This window comes from Cimex lectularius, unplaced genomic scaffold, assembly GCF_000648675.2.
Source record: "Cimex lectularius strain Harlan isolate CLEC.00 unplaced genomic scaffold, Clec_2.1 scaffold52, whole genome shotgun sequence".
Lineage (NCBI taxonomy): Eukaryota > Metazoa > Arthropoda > Insecta > Hemiptera > Cimicidae > Cimex > Cimex lectularius.
Genome location: NW_019392742.1, coordinates 1,583,992 through 1,610,381, shown reverse-complemented (window position 1 = coordinate 1,610,381; position 26,390 = coordinate 1,583,992). Strand labels below are relative to the sequence as shown.

At 31.7% G+C, this 26,390-nt stretch overlaps 3 protein-coding genes across 7 annotated transcripts in view; all 3 read right to left on the bottom strand.

Annotated features, from left to right (window-relative positions):
- Positions 1 to 106: 106 nt before the first annotated feature.
- LOC106666758 (bromodomain-containing protein 8) lies at positions 107 to 10,568 on the bottom strand. Its single transcript, XM_014394172.2, has 15 exons — positions 10,364 to 10,568; positions 6,988 to 7,202; positions 6,793 to 6,913; positions 6,426 to 6,700; positions 5,570 to 5,695; positions 5,327 to 5,500; positions 5,176 to 5,264; positions 4,886 to 5,110; positions 4,745 to 4,828; positions 4,197 to 4,666; positions 4,029 to 4,095; positions 3,377 to 3,534; positions 3,159 to 3,299; positions 465 to 642; positions 107 to 391 (listed from the first exon to the last, which is right to left on the bottom strand). Exons 1-15 carry the CDS (start codon positions 10,447 to 10,449, stop codon positions 215 to 217), a joined length of 2,586 nt encoding a protein of 861 aa, XP_014249658.1. The 5' UTR covers positions 10,450 to 10,568; the 3' UTR covers positions 107 to 214.
- A 3,309-nt stretch (positions 10,569 to 13,877) lies between these two features.
- Positions 13,878 to 18,168, bottom strand: LOC106666760 (clavesin-1). 3 transcript variants are annotated; one of them, XM_014394177.1, is made up of 9 exons: positions 18,082 to 18,168; positions 17,226 to 17,356; positions 17,074 to 17,165; positions 16,826 to 16,979; positions 16,569 to 16,762; positions 16,402 to 16,512; positions 16,155 to 16,299; positions 14,041 to 14,130; positions 13,878 to 13,963 (listed from the first exon to the last, which is right to left on the bottom strand). In XM_014394177.1, exons 2-8 carry the CDS (start codon positions 17,296 to 17,298, stop codon positions 14,096 to 14,098), a joined length of 804 nt encoding a protein of 267 aa, XP_014249663.1. In that variant the 5' UTR covers positions 17,299 to 17,356; positions 18,082 to 18,168; the 3' UTR covers positions 13,878 to 13,963; positions 14,041 to 14,095. The 3 variants fall into 3 exon arrangements, with proteins under 3 accessions (XP_014249663.1, XP_014249664.1, XP_014249665.1); XM_014394178.1 differs by having other exon boundaries at positions 17,810 to 18,126; XM_014394179.1 differs by lacking the exon at positions 18,082 to 18,168 and adding an exon at positions 17,494 to 17,535.
- Positions 18,169 to 22,009: 3,841 nt separating this feature from the next.
- The window catches only part of LOC106666759, a 139,741-nt gene continuing 135,360 nt past the window's right edge, over positions 22,010 to 26,390 (bottom strand). For 2 of the 3 annotated variants that reach the window (XM_014394173.2, XM_024227113.1), the window contains 3 exons: positions 23,315 to 23,479; positions 22,895 to 22,934; positions 22,010 to 22,823 (listed from right to left, as the gene is read on the bottom strand). In XM_014394173.2, the coding sequence (XP_014249659.1) occupies positions 23,334 to 23,479 (146 nt within the window). In that variant the 3' untranslated portion in view covers positions 22,010 to 22,823; positions 22,895 to 22,934; positions 23,315 to 23,333. The remainder of the gene's footprint in view (positions 22,824 to 22,894; positions 22,935 to 23,314; positions 23,480 to 26,390) is intronic. The other variant, XM_014394174.2, reaches the window with a different exon arrangement.

Here is a 26,390-nt window from a genome sequence, read left to right as displayed (position 1 = left end):
AGGATTTTCACAAAAACATTACAAAATATATACCATTTCAAATATATATTTTTGTAACCTGACTAGAAATTAAATTCTAAAAAACAATTTTTATTAAAATCTATACTTGTTTGATTAAATAAGCGGTTATTTTATTACAGAATGTTTAAAATTTCAGAAATTGATTATTTACAAATTAATATCCAGGTACAATTACTTTCTGATTGTTTTTTAGTTAAGAAGGCATGTCGGACCTCTTTCTTTTTGGCCTCGGTGTATCATCACTAGTCGTGTTCCTCTTGCGTTTCGGCGTCTCTTCAGGCGCCGCTTTGGAAGCTCGGCCACGAGTCAACGATTTCTCTTCAGTCTCCCTACCCAGAGGGACGCCGTCCCCGAGCGCTTGGACCATGACCTGTACAGATTGATTCAGTTCGTGTTACAGCGAACAATAAATTAAATCGGATAATCCTTTGAACGAGCTTTACCTCCATTTGGGCCAGCATGTCTTCCAACATGGTCTGCGCCATTTTGTGGACTTGAGTGTCAGATTTGTTGTACATTACGGCGTTCTGCACCATGAGAAGCATATCACGTTGAAATTCGACTGTCGTCCTGATTGTACCATTTTCAATGTTTCGTTTTATTGTTGTGAGATCAATTGGCCTAGAAATGAAAATTTATTGATGTCCAATATTGGCATTTTCCAACAAAGAATTAATATTCCAAGATTCTACCCTAATTGCGATTGTATATTCAAGAGTAATAGAAAAACTTTTTCTATTATAGACAGCCAGGGTGAAGCAGCTCCAGGTTACCTAAACCTATTTCACCTCTAATAATATTCTACAATAGAAACTTGTCAATACCAATAGCTAACTAATCCTCGAATAAAATATTATTAAAAAACAATGCGGAACTGACCCAGAATAATTTACAAATGTAATGTAATTATTCAGAAATCGTGAGATGCGGTCTGGTGTGATGTAGGTTTCAGAAAAACATTTTCTTTATCATGCCAACGTTTCGATCTTTATTGAGATCATCTTCAGGGCCTGGGATTTACAAACATTGTTTACATTTAACAAATACATGTAGGATGTGGAAAAAGTGAATTTATACAATGCAAAATATATTTTTTTATATTCAATCAAAGTTTTCTACTCACTCAAAGTGTTTGTCTTCTGTGTAATTGTGCCATCCTTGCGTGTCGTGTTGAGAGTGCCAGTGAGATTTTGCTGTTTTATGTTTATATATGTTGGATTTTGAAGGGGTGGGGAAGGAAGTCGGTATAGAAAAGACATTTTTGTATGTCCCAATGAAGGGAAAAAACGTTGGTAATGGTTCAGCCAGATTATCCTTTCAGGATTATATAGAACGGGATAAATAGGAAAAGAAAAGCTAAATTGTTGAAAAATTAGACTGCGAAAAATGTTTGATGTGTGGAATGTGATGTGATGATATATATATGTTATCTATATTGAATTTGATTAATGATATTAGCGTAACTGTGACCGAATTTACTGTCTGTTTTGTAATTGATGCTGTGTTTATCTCTGTTGATGTAAACCATTTTTAAAAAATTACATTTATATTTGTTTTGTTCTGTGTGTAATATTTTTGGATTGTTGAAGTCAAAATTATGTTTGTGTTCAAAATGGTGGGTAGCGAGTGCTGTAGGATTTTGCTTAGGTTTTTTGCAATCATAGATATGTTGCTTTACTCTCTTGTCCAGATATTGGGATGTAAGACTGATGTAAGTTTTCTGAAACCTACATCACACCAGACCGCATCTCATGATTTCTGAATAATTATCGATTAACGGTCACTAATCACCGCATATTTCTACATGAGAATGTAATGTAGTTGAGCATAAGAAGAAATAGAAAAAACAAACCTCCAAGCGCAGGGAAGGTTGTCTCTTAGGAAGCGTCATAGTCGTGAAATGTATGCAACGTTTGAAATAAAAACAATAACCTGTTGTTAAGTTCCACAAAAGAAAAAATTAATGAACAACTTTTAAGTGGAAAAAACTTATGAATCCCTACAATTTTTGCATTTTAAAACAAGAAGGGTGAATGTCAAGGTAATACAGATTCATTTTCACAAAGAAAAATGATAAAAAGGGACCACAGTAAACAAGTGGCTAGGTTGTCTACACAGTAACATCTGCAGATAGTTGTAGTCCACACAGGTCTGCTGTGTCATCCAATATTAATGAGATATGTCGTCATAGTTAATCATTTTAGATCAACCCACAAATTTTATTAGAGTTCTTCTTGAGGTCTATGTGGTGATGAATCTATAGCTTGGTCATTTCTGATTATTTTGGTGCACTCATTCTTTCCATTTTGGTCATTCAGGCATGCTTTAACTCGGTAGGTTTGCACATAACTTTTATTTTAACCAACTATATTACATGGTACTTATAACCATTGAACCACTGAGAACTTGCATTTCCTGTGGTCATATTGCTTACCCAATTTGTTATTCATCTTTATTTATTTTACCCTTTTACTTGTACTTTTTAAAGAGCAATCAATTCATTTCAAACAATCCTTAGATTCTATGGTCAAAAGGATATTGAGCCAAATGCCAAAGATGGCCACAAGCGAGACTGAGACACAATCAACTTGTTAACTTTGAAAAAAATATTTTGGTTATTTCCAATCATCCTCATACGCTATATTCACTGGACTGAACTGTCTGACGCTTTTCAGCATACCATCATCTTCAGTGTTGGCCAGAGGTGAGGGATATAAGCAGGGTGAGGAAAAAAAGCTAACTTACCTCTGAAGATGGCTAAAAGTAGAAATGTGAAATAGGACTAAACCAGCGGGGATACTTAAACCAGAATGATGAGAAACAATCAAAATTTAAGCATTATTCAGCTGGTAGTTTATAAGCTTTTACTGAAAGTTAATTCACTGAGAAATCTAGAGAAAAATATGTACAAATATTTTTTCTGTGAGTTTATTTAAATGGGCAAATGATTTCATTTATTACTTTAGACAAATATAAAACTGATAAAAAAGACACAGCATTTTTATTGTCCATTAAAGAATCGTGTCTGACAGATCAAAACAGTGATAAGCAGACAAGAATGATTGGAAACGACCAGAAAATGTTGTCAAGGCATTTCTCCTGAATAAACAGAAACATTTATTTTAATGTTTACTTACTTTAATATGACACTGTGATAGCCAGTTGCTTCAGCCTCGGTAATGGGCTTAAGAAATACAGAGGCGAATTTGTGTGCAGCAAGCCTGTTATAAACCAGTAATATTGATTTCTTCCACGATTTGTAATCTCTGTCGTCATCGCTGAAAAAATCACAAAATATATTGAAAGATGCATAGAAGGAAATAAAAATTGTAGAGTGGATTTGTTTATAGTATACTTTGAAACAGTAGACGGCGACGGGCTGCTCGGTTTTGAATCTGATATTGTTAGCGAATGGCGTTTTCTTGATACTCGCCTCTTTTCGCCACCTTCCTCTTTGCCTTCACGACTCTCTGGCGTCATAGGCATATCCAGCAATGCTTTTATTCGTGCTTCCTAAAAAATTAAAACAATTCAGTAAGAGGGATATGTTAGGATAAGTTGCCTAGGACAGTAGGAAGTTGGGGTTTGTTGCAAAAGCACTTCAGCTTAGTGGTTTATAATTCTTTTCCTGTGGGATATATTAATTTGAAATGAGTAAAAACAGAACAGTTAAACAAATAAACAAAATCAAGGAAAGAAAATATTCTTCACTTTTACAATACAAGCCCTTTTGAGGTATTAGACTAATTATAAACATGTTTTCCAATATTTTAACCTTTATTTTTTAATTTTTTACTGGAATTAATGTTAACTAGCTTTAATTGCAAAAAAGGTGCAATTGAAATTATAGTCTAAAGTGTAGTAGCAAAGCACATAATAATAAATCAAAAGAAAATTGACAATTTATTTTAAAAGTCAATAAATAAATAATACTTAAAAAATCACCTATGCTTTATAAATTTCACATTAATTATTAATATACACAATTTATTATTTGAAATACTTACTGCTTTATTTGGTTTTGATTGTTCTTGTTCCTTCACAGTCTCAAGAGATTCAGACTTGTGTTTCTTACTGAAAAGGGTATGATCAGAATTAAATGAAATATCCCAGATCAACGCCATTTGAATTACCAAGTTAGGATATAAATTAATAAAAATAAAAATGTGACTAACGTTTGTTGTTTTTCAGTAGACTTTTGTGTTATACTTTCTGGTTGGCTCTGGCTGTCGTCGTTGCTTATTTTATCGTCTTCGTTACTGGAATAGGTCGATTTCGGCTCGGATATATCGTTCGAAGTCGTATCAGTGAGCTCTACAGGAGATGCGGGTTCTTTTTTAGGCAAGGCCTCCAATTTTTCCTCATCTTCTTCTTCATCCTTTGTATCTTTGTTGTCTGTCAACTCAGACGATTTTGAATTTTCCTCTTCAGTTTCTACTTTCACTTCTGAGGCAGGGGTGGAAATTTCTGTTTTTTCTTCCTCCTGGATTTCCTTCACTTGTTCACTTGAGACTTGTTTATTTTCACCTTCGATGTTGATTTCTGCAGCTTCTTCTTCCACTTCTTCTTCAGGCTCAAGCAATTTCTCTTTCTGTGCACTACTAAATGTAATACTTTCTTCGTCAACAATACTGTCAACTTCAGCCTAAAAATAATAATATATTTGAATAACAAAAAAACTTGTGTGTTACAAGAGGGAAATTGCAAAAATGTAATAACTTACAACAGAATCAGGTTTTACATCCTCAGATTTACTAGAGTCATCATTATTCGTCTCAGAAGAAGTATCATGACGGACAGCTATGACCTGAAATAAATTCCGATCTCAGATGGTATATTTCATTTTGCCATTAAAATCTTTTACCGGTCCTTGATTTGGTCCCATTACGATCAATTCAACAGCATCATGATCAAGATCGAGGCAGTCAAGTTGATCATCGAGAGTCTCGGATTCAATAGTCTGATTCAAATCGATTTCACATATTTCCGACGATTCACCGACTGTTTCAATAATGGCCTCTTCTACTTTTTCTATTATCTGCTCGACGGTGACTATCACTTCCTCTTCAGTACCGACTGTGGCCAATTGCTGAGGGGGGAAAATCAATGTGAGCAAAAGTAGTACAACAGTAGTACACAGACCTGTAAACCTACCTCCATGTCCAATCTTCTTGGAATTGGTCTCTTTCTATCATTTTCTTTATGTTCTACTTGTTCTATGATTATTTCTGATTCAACAACGCCTACAAACGGCAATTTTAGTATACAAAAAATTAAAACATGTTTCATTTAAAAAAAATCATACTTTCAATAATATCGTCCATGACATTTTTTGATTCTGTCATTTCAATGTCTGGTTCATTTTGTGCCAAAGTCACGCTCTGTACATTTACTTCTGGCAATTTCTCTCTTGCTACTACTTTTGTCGGTGTCGATAGAAGAGTTTCCAATGGTGTTGAAAGTGTATGAACAGGATTTTCTGTAAACGGAAACATAAAGAAATAAACTCCTGTAAAATTTGGTATAAAATTTAATATTATTATCTTACCAGAAGAAGGATATTTAACAGGTGGAGTGGATGAGCTAATGGGACTTTGTGAAATTAGAGAGCTCGTCGATGGCTGAGGTAGGCTAATAGACGAAGACTCTAGCAATTTCGTTAAAGTAGGAGAATCTGAAATTTGAAAGTGTACAGTAAAAAAAACAACTATCAAATATGCTCAAATGAGCAAATAAAAAACAACAATACGCCCATATATATTCACATTTAAAATATTCTATATAATAACATTCTAACAAAATTTATAGTTTGGCCGTTTCGAATCATTTTGGTCTTCCTATCCTAGCTGTTTTGCATACGTCTGGATCAGGTAAAACATTAAAACAGAACCACAACCGAAGATGGCAAGAAGCTGAATGCATCTGATAGACTAAAACAGTAAAAATCCAAAATCCAGGGCCAAAATGATCAGAAATGACAGGTACACCCTCTCAATCACCACGAGGAAAAATATATAGGTACACTTCAGATCTTTTTTTGCTACAAAACAAAGATTAATTAAGTATATTAGAACTTTTCTACCAATTATAAAAAAAATTATTGAAATATTATATTTAACAATAAAAGACATCTAATGAAATAACCAGGAAAAATAGAAGAAAATATATTTATTACAAAAATGATATTATTATTATTATCATTTATTTCATTATCTTGAATATTGTAAAAATATGCTGTTTAAATGATGTGATTTTTCTGGTTGTATACGAGTAAGCTTAAAATTTAAAAACATATGTATTTAACATAACTTAGAACCTAAGTATTTCCCTCATTTTCATATTTTGCTTTTACTGTACATTTTTTATATCCATCATAATTGTAAATTATTACTATTAATATTTACCTTTTGAAGGCACCGGCGGTGAAGAGTTTAACAATAAAGATATCGTGGGTGATGCTGTCGATGGCATTGAGGGACGAGTTAAAGGCGAAGGACTTTGAAGGAGGCTCGTCAGCAAAGGCGATGTTGTGACAGATTTCGCCGGCTCCGTGTGAGGAGTTTCGTTCAACACCCTTGTTTCGCCTTCTTTTTTAACTTCTAAATCTAAATTTTTCTCCCCTATTTTAAACTTAAGTTTCATTTTTATCTCTTTCTCCCTTTCCTTCGCTTCAATCGTCCTATACAAAATAATAATAATAATAATAATATTAAATAATAATAATATTATGAATAAATATTTTTTTGTTTTTGTTTGTATGTTTGCACTCACCCGATCATCTCTTCCAGCCTGTGATCGAGCCGGCCGGCCAGAATTTCCTCACGTTCTTTGAACAATTTAGCATACTGAGCCTGCTCCTCAGCCAATTTTTTACTATATTCTGTAATTAATTCTGAAAGGGAAAAATTAATGTAAAAAGCCTAATAATATAAACATAATTATTCAAAGTGAGAAAAATAAATCCACCTTGTTTCAAACTTTGAACCAGGCTTTCTTGCAAATTGTCTCCATATTCGACAGCTTTATCTGTTCTTCTTTTTTTTCTCGGTACATTTTTCAAGAGATTTTCGTACTGCCAGAGGCACTGTTTTTCAATGAACCAATCACTCGGCCTCTTCTCTTCATTAATGTATCCTGCAATATCTTCATATACATTTTTCGTCTTAAAACTGATATTTCCCCTGCAAACAAAATACATAAATAAATAAAACTAAAATTGTTACCAACAGATGACGACTATGAACACTTTCAACTCAACTATCTTTTTGGTATTTTTTTTTTTTTTTATAAATTTCAGTTTTCATTCTCACTCATTACTAAAAAGGATTTACATTTGACTAACTTTTTCAGGTGTCAAGGATGAGAGAATAAAAAATTCCAGGGAAACTGTCAGAAATCAAACCTGTGATAAATTGACACCCGAACCACTGGGCACCTGCTATCCTTCAACTGACATCCGTTAAGTATACATAGTAATAAAATAAACAAATACTAAAATCTGTCAAGAGCCAAAGCACAGTTTGGAGTTCTACACTTTTAGCCTCTAGATTATTTCAGCTTAAGAAAAGAAAATCAGGACAAACAATATCAATAACATATCGAAAACCAACAGGAGAGGGTTTGATATCCCACCTCAACATGGTTGTATGCTTGCCTGGTCACCAAAAGTGGCAAACCAAAAGGTATCTGACAAATCAATAAAAAATAATACTAATTACTTAAACTAATTAATATTAATTGAATATGTATTTTTAGTTTAATACTCTACATTAATAGATTACTCAATGAATATAATATTTATTTAGAAATCGTGAGATGCGGTCTGGTGTGATGTAGGTTTCAGAAAAACTCTCGACACGACACGCAAGAATGGCACAATTACACAGAAGACAAACACTTTGAGCCCTGAAGATGATCTCAATAAAGATCGAAACGTTGGCACGATAAAGAAAATGTTTTTCTNGCCCTGAAGATGATCTCAATAAAGATCGAAACATTGGCACGATAAAGAAAATGTTTTTCTGAAACCTACATCACACCAGACCGCATCTCACGATTTCTAAATAAATATTGATTAACAGTCACTAATCACCACACATTTCCACACAATGAATATAATTTTTATTTTGGGACTTTTAATTTGTTTATTAATGTATTGAGCAATTCAACTGCAAAATCATAGAAAAAAGTGGTTACAGTTTTGCTTATCAAAAATAACTTTGGGGTTTTGAAGTCTTTTGTGAAATATCTTATTTGTACTTTTCTCCCTATCCTCACAGGTTTGGTCAATTTGCCTCACCCTGTATTTATCTCTGATTAATCAAACAACTTTTATATTAATCTTCAGTGGTGGGTTTTTGTTTAAAAACTGTATTTCATATGACTAGCTGTTGTTGGTGGAGCATGACCATAATTTGTATTTTTGGTTTATATTGTCAAAGCATTATTCGAATTAAATAAATTATGAATGTTTGTTTGTTAGGAAAGAAATTTCAAAAATATTAAGCTAAAAAAAGTTTTAATGATTTAATCCTTTAAGTCCATTGAAATTGAGCAAAATAATAACAGCAAAGGGAAAATATATACAAAAACAATGCAAATATAGTATGACTAAAGCTTGCTCTGAAATAGGCAAAAAATTAACTTACCAACAAAAAACTAACTAGTAGAAAACAATAAAACCACTCTTTATCTCCCTTTCACCTTTCACAAGGGTAGAAAATAAGTTTTATGACACACAAATTCTAAAAGTCTAGCTAAAACGCTTCTGACAGACTTTGCCAGCAAGGAAAGTCATACCAGAATGATTGAAGATTATCAAATTACATGTTAGTTACCCAGGCAGACCTTAGAATAATTTGCTTAGTCAGGGGTTTAAGCACCATTTGAAAAAAAGTCAATTAAAAAGTAAATAAACAAATAAATAATAATAAATATACTCTTCTCAGCAAATAAGGAAAGAATATTATTATTTCAACTCTACAGCAACATATTTTCACGTTCAAAAATATAATACGACAAAAAAGTCAGTCAAAATTGATAATTCAGTTGTTTTCAATCTTTATGGTTTTACCTATTCTTGATAGTTTCCGTCTGTCAAACATGTTTTGGTTGGTTTGGATTATAAGCAGGGTTAAGCATAAATAAAGACTCATTACTGAAGACGCTGAGAAGCTGAAATACGTCTGAAATAGCAAAAAAGGATAGGTATATCAAGATGATTAAAAATGGCCAAACTACTTCTTCACCTTGCATACCTCAAGAACAAATCTCACAACACTTTATTTGAAGTATCAACATGCGAAGAGTGATGCCAAAGTGTGTCTGACATACAAAACCAGTCAGAATGACTGGGGTGATCATAAACAACCAAACTAGAGGTGCGCTGCATTGTAGATTCCAAGAAAAAAATACTGCAATATTTTATTTATAGTGAACTTGACGAACATTCATCCTGGTTTGCTTATTTCATCACATTGAGTTGTTCATCTGCATTCTTCAACCATAGGTCATAGGGCAAAATGTCAAAGCACATGTAAACAAAGCCAGAAATAATGACAGACTAGGGTGATTATAAACAACCAAATTGTAGGTTCATCATAACGTAGATTTAGAAAAATCAACCATTGACTCCAATCATCTTGACCTGTTTATTTTACCAGTAGTAGTGCCAGTCTGAGTAGCTCTCAGCACAAAATGTCAAAGCATGTCTAGTAGAGAAAAACCATCGAGACTGTCAGTCTAAGAACTTATACAACATACTACAAGTTCATCACTCTCAAGACATCAAACAAAAATTCCAAAATACATTATTTATAGCCTGATCATCATGGTCTGTTTATTTTACCAGCATGAGCTGTCAATCAGTATCTCTTGACTAAATATCGCAGGGCTAATTACCAAAGTGCTTCTTACAAAGCCCAACAAACATGACGGACCATGGTGATCATAAACAACCAAACTATAGGTTTATGATACTTTAGAGACCAAGGAGAACTTCACAATACTTTGTTTACAGAATGATCATCTTGGTATATTTATTTCAGCTTGAGTTGTGTATAGCATCCCTAGACCATAACTCAAAGGGCAAAAGTGAAACTTATCACACATACAAATCCAGCAATGACAGACCGTAATGAGATATTAAATATAGATGTTCATCCCCTTGAACACGCCCCACAATGTTTCACAATATTTACTAATTAAACATGATAACTAGCATGTCAAAACGTTTGGTGTATCCTGACAAAATCTTGACGAAATTTACACCAGTTCATAAGTGACTGGCAAAGAGTGGAATAGAACAAGGTAGGAATAAACGATAATTATATACAGTAATTACCAGTTCGGATCCCCTGAATGAGGAATGTGAGAAACGAGTATGTATTTTTCGAGTGTAGTCCAGCTTTCTATATGTCCCCTCTTCATTTCTCCCGATTAAATAAAAAATACACAATATTTGTCAATTTATATTGACGATAAACACTTAAAAAATTGAATTGAAACTCAAAATGTTTGTTTACTGTTTTACTTGAGGTTTTTAGACTGTTAACCGCTAGGTTCGCGTTGTGAAGCATACAGACACCAAGACCGTCTTAATCAATGTCTAATTCGTTAATACAATATTTATTTAGACAATCGTAGTTCAATTGAATTTTCTTTTGTTATTGAACATAATAATAATAATTTATATCCAAAAATAAATATTATTTAAAATTTCCACCACGTAATAACATGAAATTAAACATTTTAAATATATCGTTATGGCATTGGTCTGCATATTGTTTAAGAGCCTTAATTTGCATCATCATTTGCTTAGCTTTTCACACTGGTATGATAGACGCTCGGGCCTCTCCATCATTTGCATCATCATAGTGGTATAATACATATCCACATTAATATAATTAAGTAAAGTCTATTATATTTACATTACACCTTTGAGAGCTACAAAAATAAATAAATTATTAAATATTTATTTACTAGCTGGTACCCGGCCACGCTTAGTTATGGCTCGGTCTATTATGAAATAAATGGGAGGTAAATAAAAGTATTCTAGATAAGGCTAACATAGATTCATAAAACACATCATTTAATCCGGTACCCTGTCTTGCGTTTCGGAGGCTATGTGAAATAAAAAGAAAGAAATTTAAAAAAAATGTTTTTCATACAAAATACCTTTTTTTTTGTAAGCTGATTGATCAGAATTATGCTTCGATTAAATTGTTCATCTTTTTTTTAAACAACGAATGCTGTGCCATTGCATAACTTTGCCTGATTGATGTTTCGGAGTGATATAGTTGGCACTCCAATTTTCAAATCCTGACACATCAAGAGGATGAAGAAATTCATACTTCACTTTGGCTCAGTCAACAGATTTGTATGTCCCTGGTTTTACCTGCGATTCTGTTTAGATTGATGTTGATGTTGAGAACATCGACTTTTTTTATAGCTAAAATGGCTCTTCCGATCAACCATGCGTGATTTCGATAACATGTTTCGAAAACCTTTCCTACTCGTTGTTTTGAATTCACGATTTGAAGAAATTAGATGGGATGCTGGTTTTTCCCGTTTCTGAATCTGTAGGTACAATTAATATGTTAACTGTTGGAAATAGACGATCAACTAGAAACATTTTTTTATAGGCGAACAACATCAACGGTTATCATCGCGCCTTTGTACTACCAGTGATTTATTGGAAATTATCGAAATTTATATAAGTTTATAGAGATTTCTCATTTTTAGGCTCTCTATTAAATAGAAGGGTGACCCTCAATTACATAAGAAATACCATATGTGATTTTTTGGAATCATCAGTGTATATGCATCATCGTTACATTGGTTTAGTTGAAGGAATTTTTGTTTGAACTCTATAGGGGGTTTGTTTCCCGTTTTCGCGTATTTGTAAAAGAAAAATAAAATTTAACTTCTGGAAGTAGCCAGGGCGGGGTTACAGGCTGGGCTATTTTTCGGGCTTGATCTGGATCTACTTTGGGTTGTGAAAAAGATTTATTTACCCGAATAGGAATGGAAAGAAATGAATTAAATTTTCGAAAACACGCGCCTATTCGAATGAAAAGGAGTGTCAGTCATTAGAATTTCGAGTCAATCGGCCGGCTTCTTTTCGAATTTTGCGAGCACAACATACGCACACTGGATTTTTATACACTCATGAACAAAATTACCACCACCCTTAAATTTTAATGTATTTAAGTTTATTCACATTTTGCTTGCCAAAAATAGGTTTGGTTTGGCATAAGAGAAAAATAAGACGTTTAAAAATAAAATGTTTATTACCTAATTCTAAAAAACATTAAGTAAAGAAAGAAAGTAAAAACCAATAAAAATGTAAGAAAAATATATTTATATACAATATGTAATTTATATACAATTTAAGTTCATTTTTGGGTGTTTTTAATAGAACATAGCGTTGCATTAAGTAATATAGGATAACAATAATTTATGCTATTCTATATTATATATATAATCCATTTATGTTTAGTTGTCTAATTGACTATATTAATTATTTCAATTAATTATTCTTTTTATTTAAGGTCTTGGTCGAGAATAAAAAGATAGTCACGTGTCAATATATACAAGTTATGTGTGTTGACTAATTGAAAGTCTTTTTAAAAACCTTTATTAGTTATAAACACAACTTACAATTTGAGATGTGATTAGACCTTTCCTGTTCACGGATAAGATTAATCTAATTTTGTCTTTACAAATGTAATGGGAATAGTGAACAGGGAAAGGCTTTTGCTTACAACACATTCCCTGAATCTGTACAGTGGCAACATCATCTGTCGCTGAATTAACGGTTTTGTGCAGGTGTAATTCCTCCATGCCCAAATAAAGCTCCCGGGGTGGCTGATTGATAGGGGTTGCAATGGCCAAGCGTCGTCTCCACTGGCGATACCATGTGAAGACTCCATAAGCTGAGGCTTTGAGTGAATGTATTTATTAGAATGCATGTGAGATGTGGGAGGAATGAACGAGGAGTGAATGTGTGGAATATCAAGTACCCCATCTACCTTTACGTTGTATGTTAAGTTGTATTGTAGGTAAGTTGTATAATATGTGTAATAGTTGATAATACGATGAAGGACTTAGAATTTCTATAATTATAATTATAAACTTGTACAATTTTTGTTTAATGTTTTTTTGAAACATCTGTGTTTAATTTGAAGAACATTTACACAACTCAACAAACAATAAACTTTAGCCTTATCCTTCAGAATTGCAAAGGCAAAACTATGGAATTTGCTTACTCGGGAAGTTCGTTCTGCTTCCTCGCTGGCTTGTTTCAGTTCCATGGTGTCTGAGTTTTTAAAAATGACAAGATTCTCCTTTTCTTTCCTCTTCATTTCCTTTCATTTTGTTTCTCTTTAAGTTTTTCTTTCATAATGTGGTTTCATCACTCACTTATAAATAATTAACATTTTAAAAAATATATTATTATTTTGCATATTTTGTTATTTTATTATTATTATTTTTTACAATATTTATAAAACTAAATTTATTTCCAAGATATATACATGTAACAGGACTTTAAGTGCTATTTGTGCCTTTAAAATAAAATAAACTCAGCAAATGGACCTCAGTCCATGCTTTGCGTAATTTATAAAAATTTGAAAATTATGCTGAATACATTTATTATTATCATAAATTGAATTAATAAAAAAAGTAACTTATAAATGTTAAATTTAGAACTCATACATACTCATATTTAAATTTGTATTTGCTCTGAAAAGATCTGACAGACTCTCCTTAAATCAATTTCACAGCTAATTAATAAAGTTATACATTATTGTCTTAATTAGGAAAACAATAAATACATTAAATATATTTATTAAACAATAAAGAAAAAATTGTTCTAAACTTTATCACGAGTCAAGAAAAATTGTATTAATATGACCAAGAAAGTAGCAGCATGTCCTGCCATCTGAAACAAAAATTTAATGAATTTTAGATTTGTTAAATATTGTTAATTAATGATAGTGTATATATTTTGTGACGTACAGTTTGCATCAAAGAATAATCCAATGAAAAAAATCCAGAAGCTGAAAATGTTATTTTATTTTTCATCAGTAGATGAAGAAATATTTTTTCCTGAAAGAAATATACTGTAGTAATATAATACTGCAAGTAATATACTAAATACGTAATAAATACATAAAATACAATTAATTTACATCTCTTGAAGTGTCTCCAGTGTGGTCCATTTGTGTCAGCTTATGAATAGCTACATTAAATCTTTCGGCCTTTTTTAACAATAGAAAATAAAATGTAATGGTTTGCATTTTAGAATGGGTTTGATTTTGAAATCCTACCTCGGTAGAAGCTCTTTCTGACGAACTCACGACCGCCCATAGGCCTAAAAACCTGCATGACGAAATAGCGACAAAAGTCAGTATTTCCATTATGTCAGAAGTTCCCGAGACTACCGTGTAAAACATGTGAGATGTGGACACCAAAAATACATAGGTTACGCTGATGCAACTGAAAGGGCCAAAGACCTCATTGAAATTTCTTCCAATTTTATGCAATTTCAGATGTACTATAGCCAACTGTTGTACTTTAAATACTGATAAGGGGAAATGGATTCTGGAAATAGTTTCTTCCAAAATTTGAGTGGTGAAAATGTAATGGTCACCAAGAGATTTCACGAAACAATACCACTGGCAATCTGCGACATGTATCATTAGAAGTGGCAAATATACCGCCACTAGTTCTATCACTCCCTCCGGTGTAAAATACATAAAGTCCAGTATAAAGATTACCGGTATGCAGCCCAAAAGCAACATTATCATCCAGTTGTGATTTTTACTGTTGTAATAAAAAGTGAAGCCATTATTATGAAGCATGCGGTCGACATTCCTCAAATTTTTCATCTCGTTTAATATCTTTTTTTGATTAAATACACAAATTCTAACTGCAGTCAAATATGCTGCATAGCCAATTACATGATTTGATATGCTAAGGTATAGAAATATTTTTGACATTTTATACCAATCTGGAGATATTTGTTTCAAAGAGCAGACTACGAAAACTCCATAAATCAAATTGAAAATGGGCAAAATGCAACTATATATCTGAAGAGCTATTCTTGTAGTTTCATTTTTTGAATGGGGATTCAGGCCGACAACTTTCAATACTACAAGTACCAACTTGAAAGCATTGTACAAGTCTCTTTCACCATTAACATATCCCTGGCCGAACATGACTGACTAAAATTGGTTAACAGCCATCTATAGATCTAGATCTGGAATATTGAGCCCTGAAGATCCATGCAAAAAGATAAGATTATATGTTATGAATTCTAATTAAAAGGCAGGTGGTAAATGTAATAATCTCAAATTGAAAAGCATAATTCAGTTTTATTTTAAAGTAACAATCGTTGTTAAATGTACTATAGAGAAACAAATTCCTGCACTGCACTAATTTTATTGATTGTACCATAAGGTTAAGAAGTACCTCAAATAGACATGTTTATGTTTAAAAGACCAAAAAACAGTTTATTTTAAATTAATGAAATTAACAAAATTTCAAAAACCTTTTGACAATAGAAAATAGAATTTTAAATAATTCTAATTAAGTTACATAAATTTATTTTAATATATATTAATTATCCATTCATGCTCAGTAGTCATAATTGACCATATTAATTTTTTAAATTAATTATTCTTTTTACATAAGGTCCGGTTCAGATGAAAAAGTTAGTGTAATGAGTGAGATGCAAACCCATGATCTTCAGCTCAATACGCCGCTGCTCTGATCACTTGAACATTGAGACATCGAGCGGGATACTAACTTTTTCATCTCAACCAAGACTTACGTAAAAATAATAATGAATTGAAAATATTAATTATGTTTAACCTCACACATGCTAAGAAAGATGATTTACAGTAAACCCAAGAAAAATGTAAATTAACATTAAGCTTTAAGCTAATATTTTAAATAATTACATAAAATTAATTTTAATATTTTCGTATGTACTAATTTAAAAAAAAAAACATTGTTTAATTACAATATATTATCAATAATTACACATATCCCATATTATCATAATCTGAAACAAAAAAAGTCAAGTAATTTATAAAGTAAAGAAATTATTTACAAAATTGTCATACAACCTTTGAAAAATTGTTCTTTGCTCAGAACAACTTGATACCAATCTCGTACTTGATTCATATCCAAAGTCCCGCCCATGTGAGGAAGAAGAAGCGATGGGTTTATTTGTGCATGTAATGATTTATAAGGGGCCTTGTGCCAGTTTAACTAAAAAGTTTTATTTTAGTCAAAACAAATTAAATAAATGCAAAATGTTTTTAGCATTTTGAAATGTGAATGAAGTTGCAACATTTTAAAACTTGGGCTTACCTTTCTTACAAATCCTTCTTTCATAAACGGTTTCAAAGCGCAGAAAAATACGTTAAAAACTAAAGGCGCGTTTACGATATGAAAAACATCAAACTTCAAAGGTATACAATCCTAAACAATTCAATTTCAAATGACTTGGGAAAAGTATATAATATGAGAGAAATTACCTGGAGAAATTTCATAATGACTTTCAATTTTGGTGGGGTTGCCCATCTCATAATTTTAAGAGAGAAGTTGGTGCAGTCGAAAATCAGATTTACTCCTGAGTCTTGGTTTTCTGGATCAGCAGATAATGATTCAAGGGTTATTGTTGCTGCCTGCATTAATAGTGGCCAACTTTCATTGCTTGGGTCAATATCACCTTAAAACATTTTTAATAATTTAATAAATTCAAAAAAAGTTATTAATGTTTTTTTTTTAATACCAAGTCTTAATAGCAAAATTGGTCTTCCTTTGTAATCTTTTTCATGAAGAACAAAACCTAGGTCCAGCCTTGAAATAACGCTCTCATAAAAGATTGGTTGTTTAAACTTAAACTCATCCGGATGGTCTTGCTTTGCTTTAAAATAATCCTTAATCTAAAATTTATATAAAAACAATAATCAAAATTTAAAAAAATTGTGCATAAAAAATAGCAAGAATGTATTAATATTGCAAGTGAAAAATACATACGAGCATATAAGAAGCCTGTACATCATAGTTACTTGCTTTTATGAATCTGAGTAAAAACTCACCATCTGTGCTGCATTTCAAATTATATTCCCCTGTTAATAAACAATAAAATATTATTGACAATTTAACTAGCAATAGATTTAGAAAATTACCTTTAATGAGAATTCTGACTGAATCAATTATGGTCAAAATTTCGTCGTTTGGTTTCGATCTGTTGAGGACCATTTTGAATGAGCACTATGAATAGCAAATAGGTACTGGTCATCAACCTATCTCACACTATCTATTGGCATAAAAAAATTGTATTTTAATTTTATTCATTCGTACTATAATCTATTTTATCTAAACAAGGAAGTGGTTTTTTTTGTTTTATTTCTTGCGTTATAAAAATTTATTCTGTTAAACAATTTATTGACTAACCATTTATTGAAATAATTGTTTCACAGTTTCACAATTTCAATGATTTTATATTTTATGAATATCTTTTTCTTCCTAGGCTTTACATATAAGCATAAATATATTAAAAATTGAAGAAATAAAAAACTCATTTATGGTTCAAAAAGTGGAATCTGTCTTCTGATAATGTATATTAAATCAGGAATATGGTGAATTTGAAAGATTTGATAGAAAGAAAAACACTCAGTTTGTCAAGCTTTTGAGAAACATATACTCTTCATCGGACTTAGAAACTGTTTTTAATTATTTACACAGATAAAAAATATAAACTTTTACTTACAATATTAAAAATTATTGATCCAACCATAATTTCTCAGTTTAGCATTTTTAACCCTGTTACAATTATAATGTAGAATGGATGGGTGGTCTACTCTATTAAGTTAAACTCATAAATCCTTATGATTGAAGTCATATTGTTAGTATTGTGAGTAAATGTTTATATTTGTTAGTGGTGTAAATGAGTAAAAATGGTTTCTAAGTCCCGATGAAGTGGATATATTCCTCAAATGCTTGACAAACTGTGTGTTTTTCTTTCTATCAAATTTGCCTTACCTCTGATTTTTTATAATCAATCATAATATTTTGGCTGTTATAAATAAAATCAAGATAATTTTCTAGTAAATTTAGGTTTAAAAAAAGTAATAAAAATAAAATAAAAAGATTGCATCTCCCAGGTAACAGTAATCCTGATGTCTTTCTTAATATTTTGTATACCATTTACTATTATTACCAATTTACACAGTCCTAAACATAAACATAGAATTGTGAGTTACCATTAAAGTTTATAAGGATTTGTAGTTTGGTCATTTCTGACCGTTATGGTCTGCCTATCCTCGGTGTTATGTTCTTTAAGATCTGCTACGGTTATTGCTATTTTTAATGATGGGTTTGGTAAAATCCCAGTGGGGATGTTTGAAAACAACCAAATTTCATTTTTTAGGTTTATTGCTTTGTAGACCTGAAGATGTTTTCTCATGATTCTACTGAAACTGATCAACTTTTGATTTGCAAACCTTTGAATGTTGGTTCTTCACATCACCAATAGCAAATCTAGATAGTAATAGTCTAGATAGTATTATTATTGTTGCACCTTGAGATGTTTGTTATTTATCTCATGTGGGGATGCTTCTACAACTAACAGTTTGGCTTATGACCAGACCATGGTAGTGGTGGAGCTGAGGGCGATGTGGTGTCCTAGTTATGCTGTTTTATGCATACACATACTATTTTTTATAGCCATCTTTATGCCATACATTTTTTGTTTTATCTTTTGATTTAACTCTTTTCAAAATATTGAATGTTTTTCAGTCTAGTATTTTCTCTGATAAATCAGATATAGTTTTAGCTAGTCAATTATTTTAATTTTGTTGAAAATTTTGACCGATGAATCTCAATTTCTCAATTGCTGCATTCCCTTCCAACATGTGTGGATAAAGGAGTACATGTTCCATTGCTGCTGAGGGTGTTGCTTAAAAAGCCCCAGAGATGGTGCTAAAGCATGCGATTCTTTAGACTTTTTCTTGTAGTTCCTCTGCCTTTCTTTGCTCCATTTTATGCCATATATAAGTTGGATGTGTGATCATGAGTCTGAAAATTGTAAGGTATGAAAATAATAATATTGCCAAATACTTTCATTTCTGAACAGGTCCCCTTTCTTATTTTACTTATTTTGTTCTGGAGATGTCGTTTCATATGCACACATTATTCTGGATGACTCAATCAGAAGGTGCTGTTCTCTTTGTTTGTAATTTTGAACTCTGATAATGTGGTTGTGGCCATTATTTTCATGTCAATCGGTGCTTTAACTTCAAACGAGGGAACAAGAAATTTAGAGAACTATAGTGAACGTCAAAAAGGATCTGAAAAGTTTGAACTGAATATAATTAAAAAAAGAGGTTTTCTTGACCTTGAAAAGGATTTAATGTTTAATGAGAAAACTGGTATAACGTAAGTGAATCAAAGTGTATTTCTATTTTTCATGATTGATCACAAACCATTTTAAAATAACGTTTTTGTAATGTACAAACTGAAAAAGAAACCAACTTCATTGTAAGTTAATTATATGATAAATTTCTTTAAAAAATTATTCTATTTTAATTTTTAGAGTATATATTATATTTATAAACATACAATATACAAAAGTAACACAATTCAATTATAAAACCAGCTTAATTCTCCATTTTGTACTACTGCATAAAAGTAGTTTTGGGAGATATTCAGCTTTTACATTTTTTAAATAAGCATTTCATAAATTTAAGCTAACAATGTTTCTTTTAAAGCTCTACAAATAATATTGTGCTAAATAATCATAACTTTTCCTTTATGGATAGACATTCAATGCCATAAACAAACAATACTTCTTAAGGATAAGATTTGATTATAAAGAAATTATACATAGTCAAAAATTATACATCCTGCAAATCACTACTTCACAGCTTTGAATTTTTCTATTAGTGACCAGTCTATTAAAAAAAAAAAAAAATTAAAAAATCTTACAAATTAACTTCTTGAACATATGCTATGGAAAAGGTTGGCTATGAACGCTTTAGAATTAACTAAAGAAGTTACAATTAAATATCTTTCAATGTGCGTACAGTGTTATTTACAAATTACACATTTGTTTAGTTCACCAATTTACTTAATAATGTGTTTATTATAACAAAAGTGGTTTACTTTGATGAATACACTGAGAAAAAATAATAATAAAGAGAATATTTTAGGCTTCAACCTACAACTTTGTGATTTCTGAATGTGCTTTTTCATCCATTGTTTTGGCAAAGTTTGCTTGTACTTCATTATTAACAAAAATTTAGGTGACAATTGAATTAATATTTACAACTAGACCATTTTTCACTTAGTTTTTGCACACTAGATGATATGAACACAATCCACATCATTTGTGCTTTCATTAAAAAAATTTAAAAAAGGATTAGAAAGGTTTTAATAAACCGTGTATTTCTTTCTTGTGGATAATAAATTTTTTTGGTAGGTTTCTCCATTGGGCCATCTGATATTAACAAATTATTAATTTGTTTAACATTAGATTCAATTTCTTTTTTGTTACATATTGTCTTTTTGTTTAGTAAAATATTTTGGTATCTAAATATCATGGTAAACAAGTGAAAATCTCAAGTAAATGTTATAGAATGTATATAGAATACAATATGTAACAGAACATTTTTTCTTTTTACATTTCTTGTATAAAAAAAAACCCTTATGATTTTTAATTTCCAAACTCACTGCTTCAGTAATTTATTTTTTATCACAAAATATTTGCTGGATATGTCCAATTCTAATAATTGATTTTTTAAAATAGATTTTTATACAAAGTGTGATAAATGTGTTTATCAAAATATTGGGAAAGATTGGTCGTAATTTTTACAGACCATCTTTCTAATTTTTTTTTTGTTAGTTTAAATGTTTCTCGTTGAATTAGTATTACTAGAGTATTTTTGTTACGTTAAAGATAAGCTCAAGAATTGTGATTAGTTTCTGTACATATCATATTTGTATTAAAAAATTAATTATTAACTAAAATTCTGAATATCTTAAAATTTAGAAAGTTTAAGAATCAAAAGTCCTACTAATTTGTTACTTAATAACTGTTGGTTAAGGAGCTTTGTATTTTTGCAATATTTCAATAAATTTGTTAAAAAATACAATAACCATAACGGTAAATACATCCATTCGTGAAAATTTTAAGTTGATTGACACCTAAAAACATTAAATTAAGTACAGATTTTAAATTTGTTAATATGAAGTATATAATGTAAATCATCAACGCCATCACATTATAACACACCATGATAAATTACTGAGAGTGTGAGCTTGAAAATTGCAATACATTTTGAGCAGTTCAAAAGCAACAAACCAAAGACTAATTTCAACATATAACAAAACGAAGGTAACTTATTTCACTACACGGAATCACAATTTTATTAATATTTTTATCCCCCATTTATTGTTTCCATTAATAATTTTTAATCTCCTAATATAATATATATTTTCTTTTGCCTTGGGCCAACATCTTTAAGCACTTCTCTAGACATTTTGAATGCGTTTTAAACTATGAAAACTGCACTTACTAATCTTATAGGAAAATACTAATACTGTTCTCTGTTGAACAATAGATTGCCAGACACTACTAATGAATGTCTACTGAAAGAGATTAACTGAAAATAAATAGTAATAAAAATAATATTTACTTACAGTAGTAATATAGATTATGTTTTTTTTATTGAGTTTTATTTTATTTAAATTGGCACTATAAAATTAGTGTGTTACGCATCTTTTTGAATGCATGGCACTTATATTGCAACGCATTTTATTATAAACTTATGTATTATACCTTTGCGGGATATGAAGATGATATGATTGATGACTTGGGTACATTCTGATATGAAATAATATCAATGGGTATTTTATTTTAGTTTTTTGAATATGAGAGGTGATATGTTGTGAATAAAGCACTACTAGACACTGAACAATATTGGAAAGATTTATGGCAGTTTTTTTAACTTACAAAGTTAACAACAAAGAATCAAAGCATGGAAAGGGATGTTTCCCTTTCGATATTTTGACTAAGCATTTAGACAGTAATTCTTCTCTTTAAAAAACTTCAATTCTTCCTTTCACATTTAAAAACAAAATGAAACATTAGCCATTTATGCAAAAAAATAATTTCACCATTCACTCAAAGATGCTGTCAAGCTCTTGCATGACCTTGCATAACGGCATCGTCAGCTTTTTGCTAAATGCCACAAGAAACACTTTATGATACAATTTTTTTAATTCTTATTATGAAGTAAATGTGTCCCATAGAAAATATCCTGTATAAGATCTATTGTCACACATTACAAGAGACTTACTTAACATTAATTGACAAATGTCATCTAAAGACTACAAAACAAATTTTCATCTAAACACCAGTGAAATGAGTATGTAGCACACAGTTTGTAATTTTTTTTTAAACATGGCGTGCTTGTTAATGTCAAACAATAATACAACTAAAAATACATGAATAAGGATAACACACTAGATGTTATTCTTTGCAACAAATGATGACACATATATGATATTTTGGTTTAACCTAAAACAAGAAAAAAAAAGAGGATGTTAAAATGTTGAATTATAATCCTTAAAAGTAGACATCGGTACATCCCTCATTATTAAACAGTCTAAAATGTCACAATTAAACAAAAACAAAAGTGTAAAAAAAAGCGTCTTTGAATTTCCGTGGGTGCTGGGTACTTGCTCCCATTCGGATGATACCCTGCAGGGCTCCTCACCAACCTCTAAAACCACAAAACCACATTTAAGTCAAATATTCATAAAAAAAAAAGTCACTAGTGACACTGTTACTCACCTAAACAAACCATTCATCTTTTTGGTTTGAGGAGACATCGCTACAATAAACAAACAACTTTAAATGACACAAACAACATATTTAATTTGAAAAAACAAAAACAAAAAACTAATGGGACTTAGTGAAATAATAATTGGTTAATAAGTGGCAAAATGGATTTTGAAAAATAATTTAGAAGTTTAACTTTACAATCAACCTGTAAAAGTGATTATAAATGCTAATGTCATCATTATTTTGACATATTTAACTTACTAAGTTACTTTATAATTGAAGGATTAAAAATCTTATTTTTGATCAAATTTTTTTTGTTAATACAATAATGAGTTTAATTTGTAACATATCAATACTTATATCCTCAAGTAATAAATAATTTATCAATATGATTTATATGTTTATTGATAGGAGATGAATGCAAATTACCTATCAGAAGGAGCGGTGCTCACTTTGCCTGGCAGTAGAGGCGGGCCCGGAGTGATCCGCTGTACCCGAGCCCCGCAGGGGGTAGCAAGTTTTCCGGAAGCTTCCTTCCACCTGCTCCGTTGGCACCGGTCGAGCTCAGCTCTGCAACTACAGGCACGCAATCAGCTGGACAACCGAGGTAGGCATCAGCCACATCCATAACAATTATTATAAAGCATATTTTTATGACACCAATGAATAGAAAATGGGGGGGGGCATGCATTTTAACATAGCTGTTGAGGGGGTAAACTGTACTTGGCTTTCTGTCTTCCAGTTTCCACAATTATTTTATCAATAATTATATTGTTTAAATAATGCATTCTTTTTTATGTTTAATTAACAAAATGAATATGAATGATATCTTGGCTATGGTTTTAAATCGTTAATTTCATTATTAGCTAAATATTGCCCAATACAATGCAAAAATTGTATCTAATAAAAATATGAGAAATGACAACAAGTAGTATTTTTGAATGGAATTTCGGGGACATTGCTAAGAAGTCACTTATATTGATGCTTCAAGAATCATTTGTCAGGTTGTAGATCTTCACATTATAATTATTTTATATTTAAATAAAATAAATGAAAAACCAATAATTGCAGCACTTAATGTAAAATAATATCAAAGAAACGAATTAATCGGGTCCTCAAAAAAATTAAATTATTTATCGGAGCGCAGGACTGAATTGTTAGCCCCCCACTAGTTAGCAGCCCTCGTCTAGAAACTAAGTAAAGTTTGTTTGGATGAACAAATAGGAAAATAAGTGTGTAGTATGTACGAGGGATGAAAAATGGTACAAGAGGTGAGAGAGAGAATAGGGCCGAATGGCGGACGCTGGTTTTTCGTGCATTATCTGATGTGTCTCCGCTTTTTGTCATGTTTATGCTATTCCAGTTGACCACTTTATGTAGCACGCGTTTCAAGAGGAATATGAGAGAAAATAACGAAAAGCGTCCAACAAACCGGGCATTTGTACAAACAATGACAGCACAAACCGACGAACGCAGTTCAAATTGAAATCCGGTAAAATAAGCAACGGTTTTAAACCCGACAGATAAAGTCCAGCAGTTATTGATTTTTTCATTGTTCATCCAGCAAGGTTAATGATTGCCTTTTATTTATACCCATGGAACCACCGAGGTCTCCTAGATAGTTATTTCCGTTTTTACCATATTCATTGATGGATTTATTGTCCTGCCTCACCCTGCTTATAACCAACCTTGTATACTTAATCAAATATTTTCGTTATGAGATTTGTCCGTGAGGTCTGCGGGGTGATTGCCTCGCCTCGACCGTCACTTGAGAAACCAACAAAATGAAACTCGAGTCATTCCTAAACAACTAGGAAAGGCAAGTCAGGACAAAAAGAAACCATCAATCTACAGGTTCTTCACCCTTCAGACCTAAGGAGAAATCATTTAGCCTTTAATGACCTTTCAATACTACAGCTATAAGAAGAATATATTGGTAAGTCAAAGTTATAAGCAGCGTGAGGCATGATAACAAACCAAAGTAAGAGCATGGCGACGACGAAACATCACTCCAGAGACCCCAGGAAAAATATCTGTGAAAATATATAAAATTATTTAGGGAAAAACGAAAAATGGAAAATCGAACTATATTATACACCTTACAAAAACGACCACTAACCCTTCACCATGTACAAATAAAGTAGAGTAATTCCTGTTATACAGTGGCTTTTACATCCGACTACTCATTGGGCATCGCGAACTTTATAAATATTTTTTTCATATTATTCTCAATTAATAAGCCATGATCTATGGTGGGATTCGAACCCAGAACCGCTAGCGTGGCAAATACGAGTCGGACGCCCGACCACTCGGCACCTTGGTCACTAATTTCACAATTTTTGCCAAAAGGTTGCTTTTTTTTGTTAGATTGTACATTTCATGAGCCAAATTAGTATGGTAACACGACTCGAATAGAATGTATAAATTGAACATGAATTGATTTTAAAGTAAAATCAATTTTATAAAAAACTAGATCCAATTTTTGAAAAACATTACAGCCTATAGTCTCTTACAATGTCAAAATAAGTAGAAGAAACCAATGGAAGGGAAAATATTATGCCTAAATTAAATTAACGGCTTACTTAGCAAATAACGCTGCCTTTAGAGAAACATGACTACAAAACAACCTTTTAAATTACACGACAAGAAAGTTAGTAAAAGGAAATAAAAAAGGACGAAAAAAGAAAAGCTTGATCATTAAAGAGAATTACTTCGAAAGAAAAAGTTTAAAAGTAATGCCCTATTTCTGTTTTAAACAAGCCTTTAAAAGAGCAGAAAGGGTTGTAAAGGCATTCTCTTCCGAGCAATGTTTGCATCGTTCAACCAATTTCGCCTTCAAACACTGCTTTAAGTTCAACTTTTAGTAAATCAGTGGGTCCTTTTAAAACTATGTAGGCTAACAAAATATAAAAATAAACACGCAAACATACAAATTTGTCATTGTCTTTCTCGTCATCCTTGCATGGGCGACCTTCCAATTTCCAGAATGAATACATAACCTAATATTCTGTTATATATATTACACAGGGCGGGCGACCAGGACCCGAGGGGTTAAAAGCCTGAGTAGGCCCGTACCCCATCCCTAGAAGGTCCGGGACCTGGTCGGCTCACGAGTCCTGTATAAACCTATTGGACCTATTCACAAACCCCAGGATTGTGGACCATTTTATCCTGGGGAGTGTTTTGGTTATGTCCTCTCCTTCGAAAGTATTAAATCTTTCCCTAGCATACCTATCGCATTCTGCGAGGTAGTGTCGGGCCGTTTCTTCTTTTGTTTCGCAGAAGCGGCAGAAGGGGTCTGGTAGAGTACCCATTATGAAGAGGTGTCTTCTCAAGGGGCAATGGCCCGTTAGGATACCTATCAGCCTCCTTATTCCCCTCCTAGAGTTAGAGAATAGCCATTTCGATTCTTTAGGTTTGATTTCCTTCAGAAACTCCTTCGATTGTCTGCATCCTGGGGACATATTCCATTCCTTAAGGAATTGTTTCATGCCCCAGCTACCTA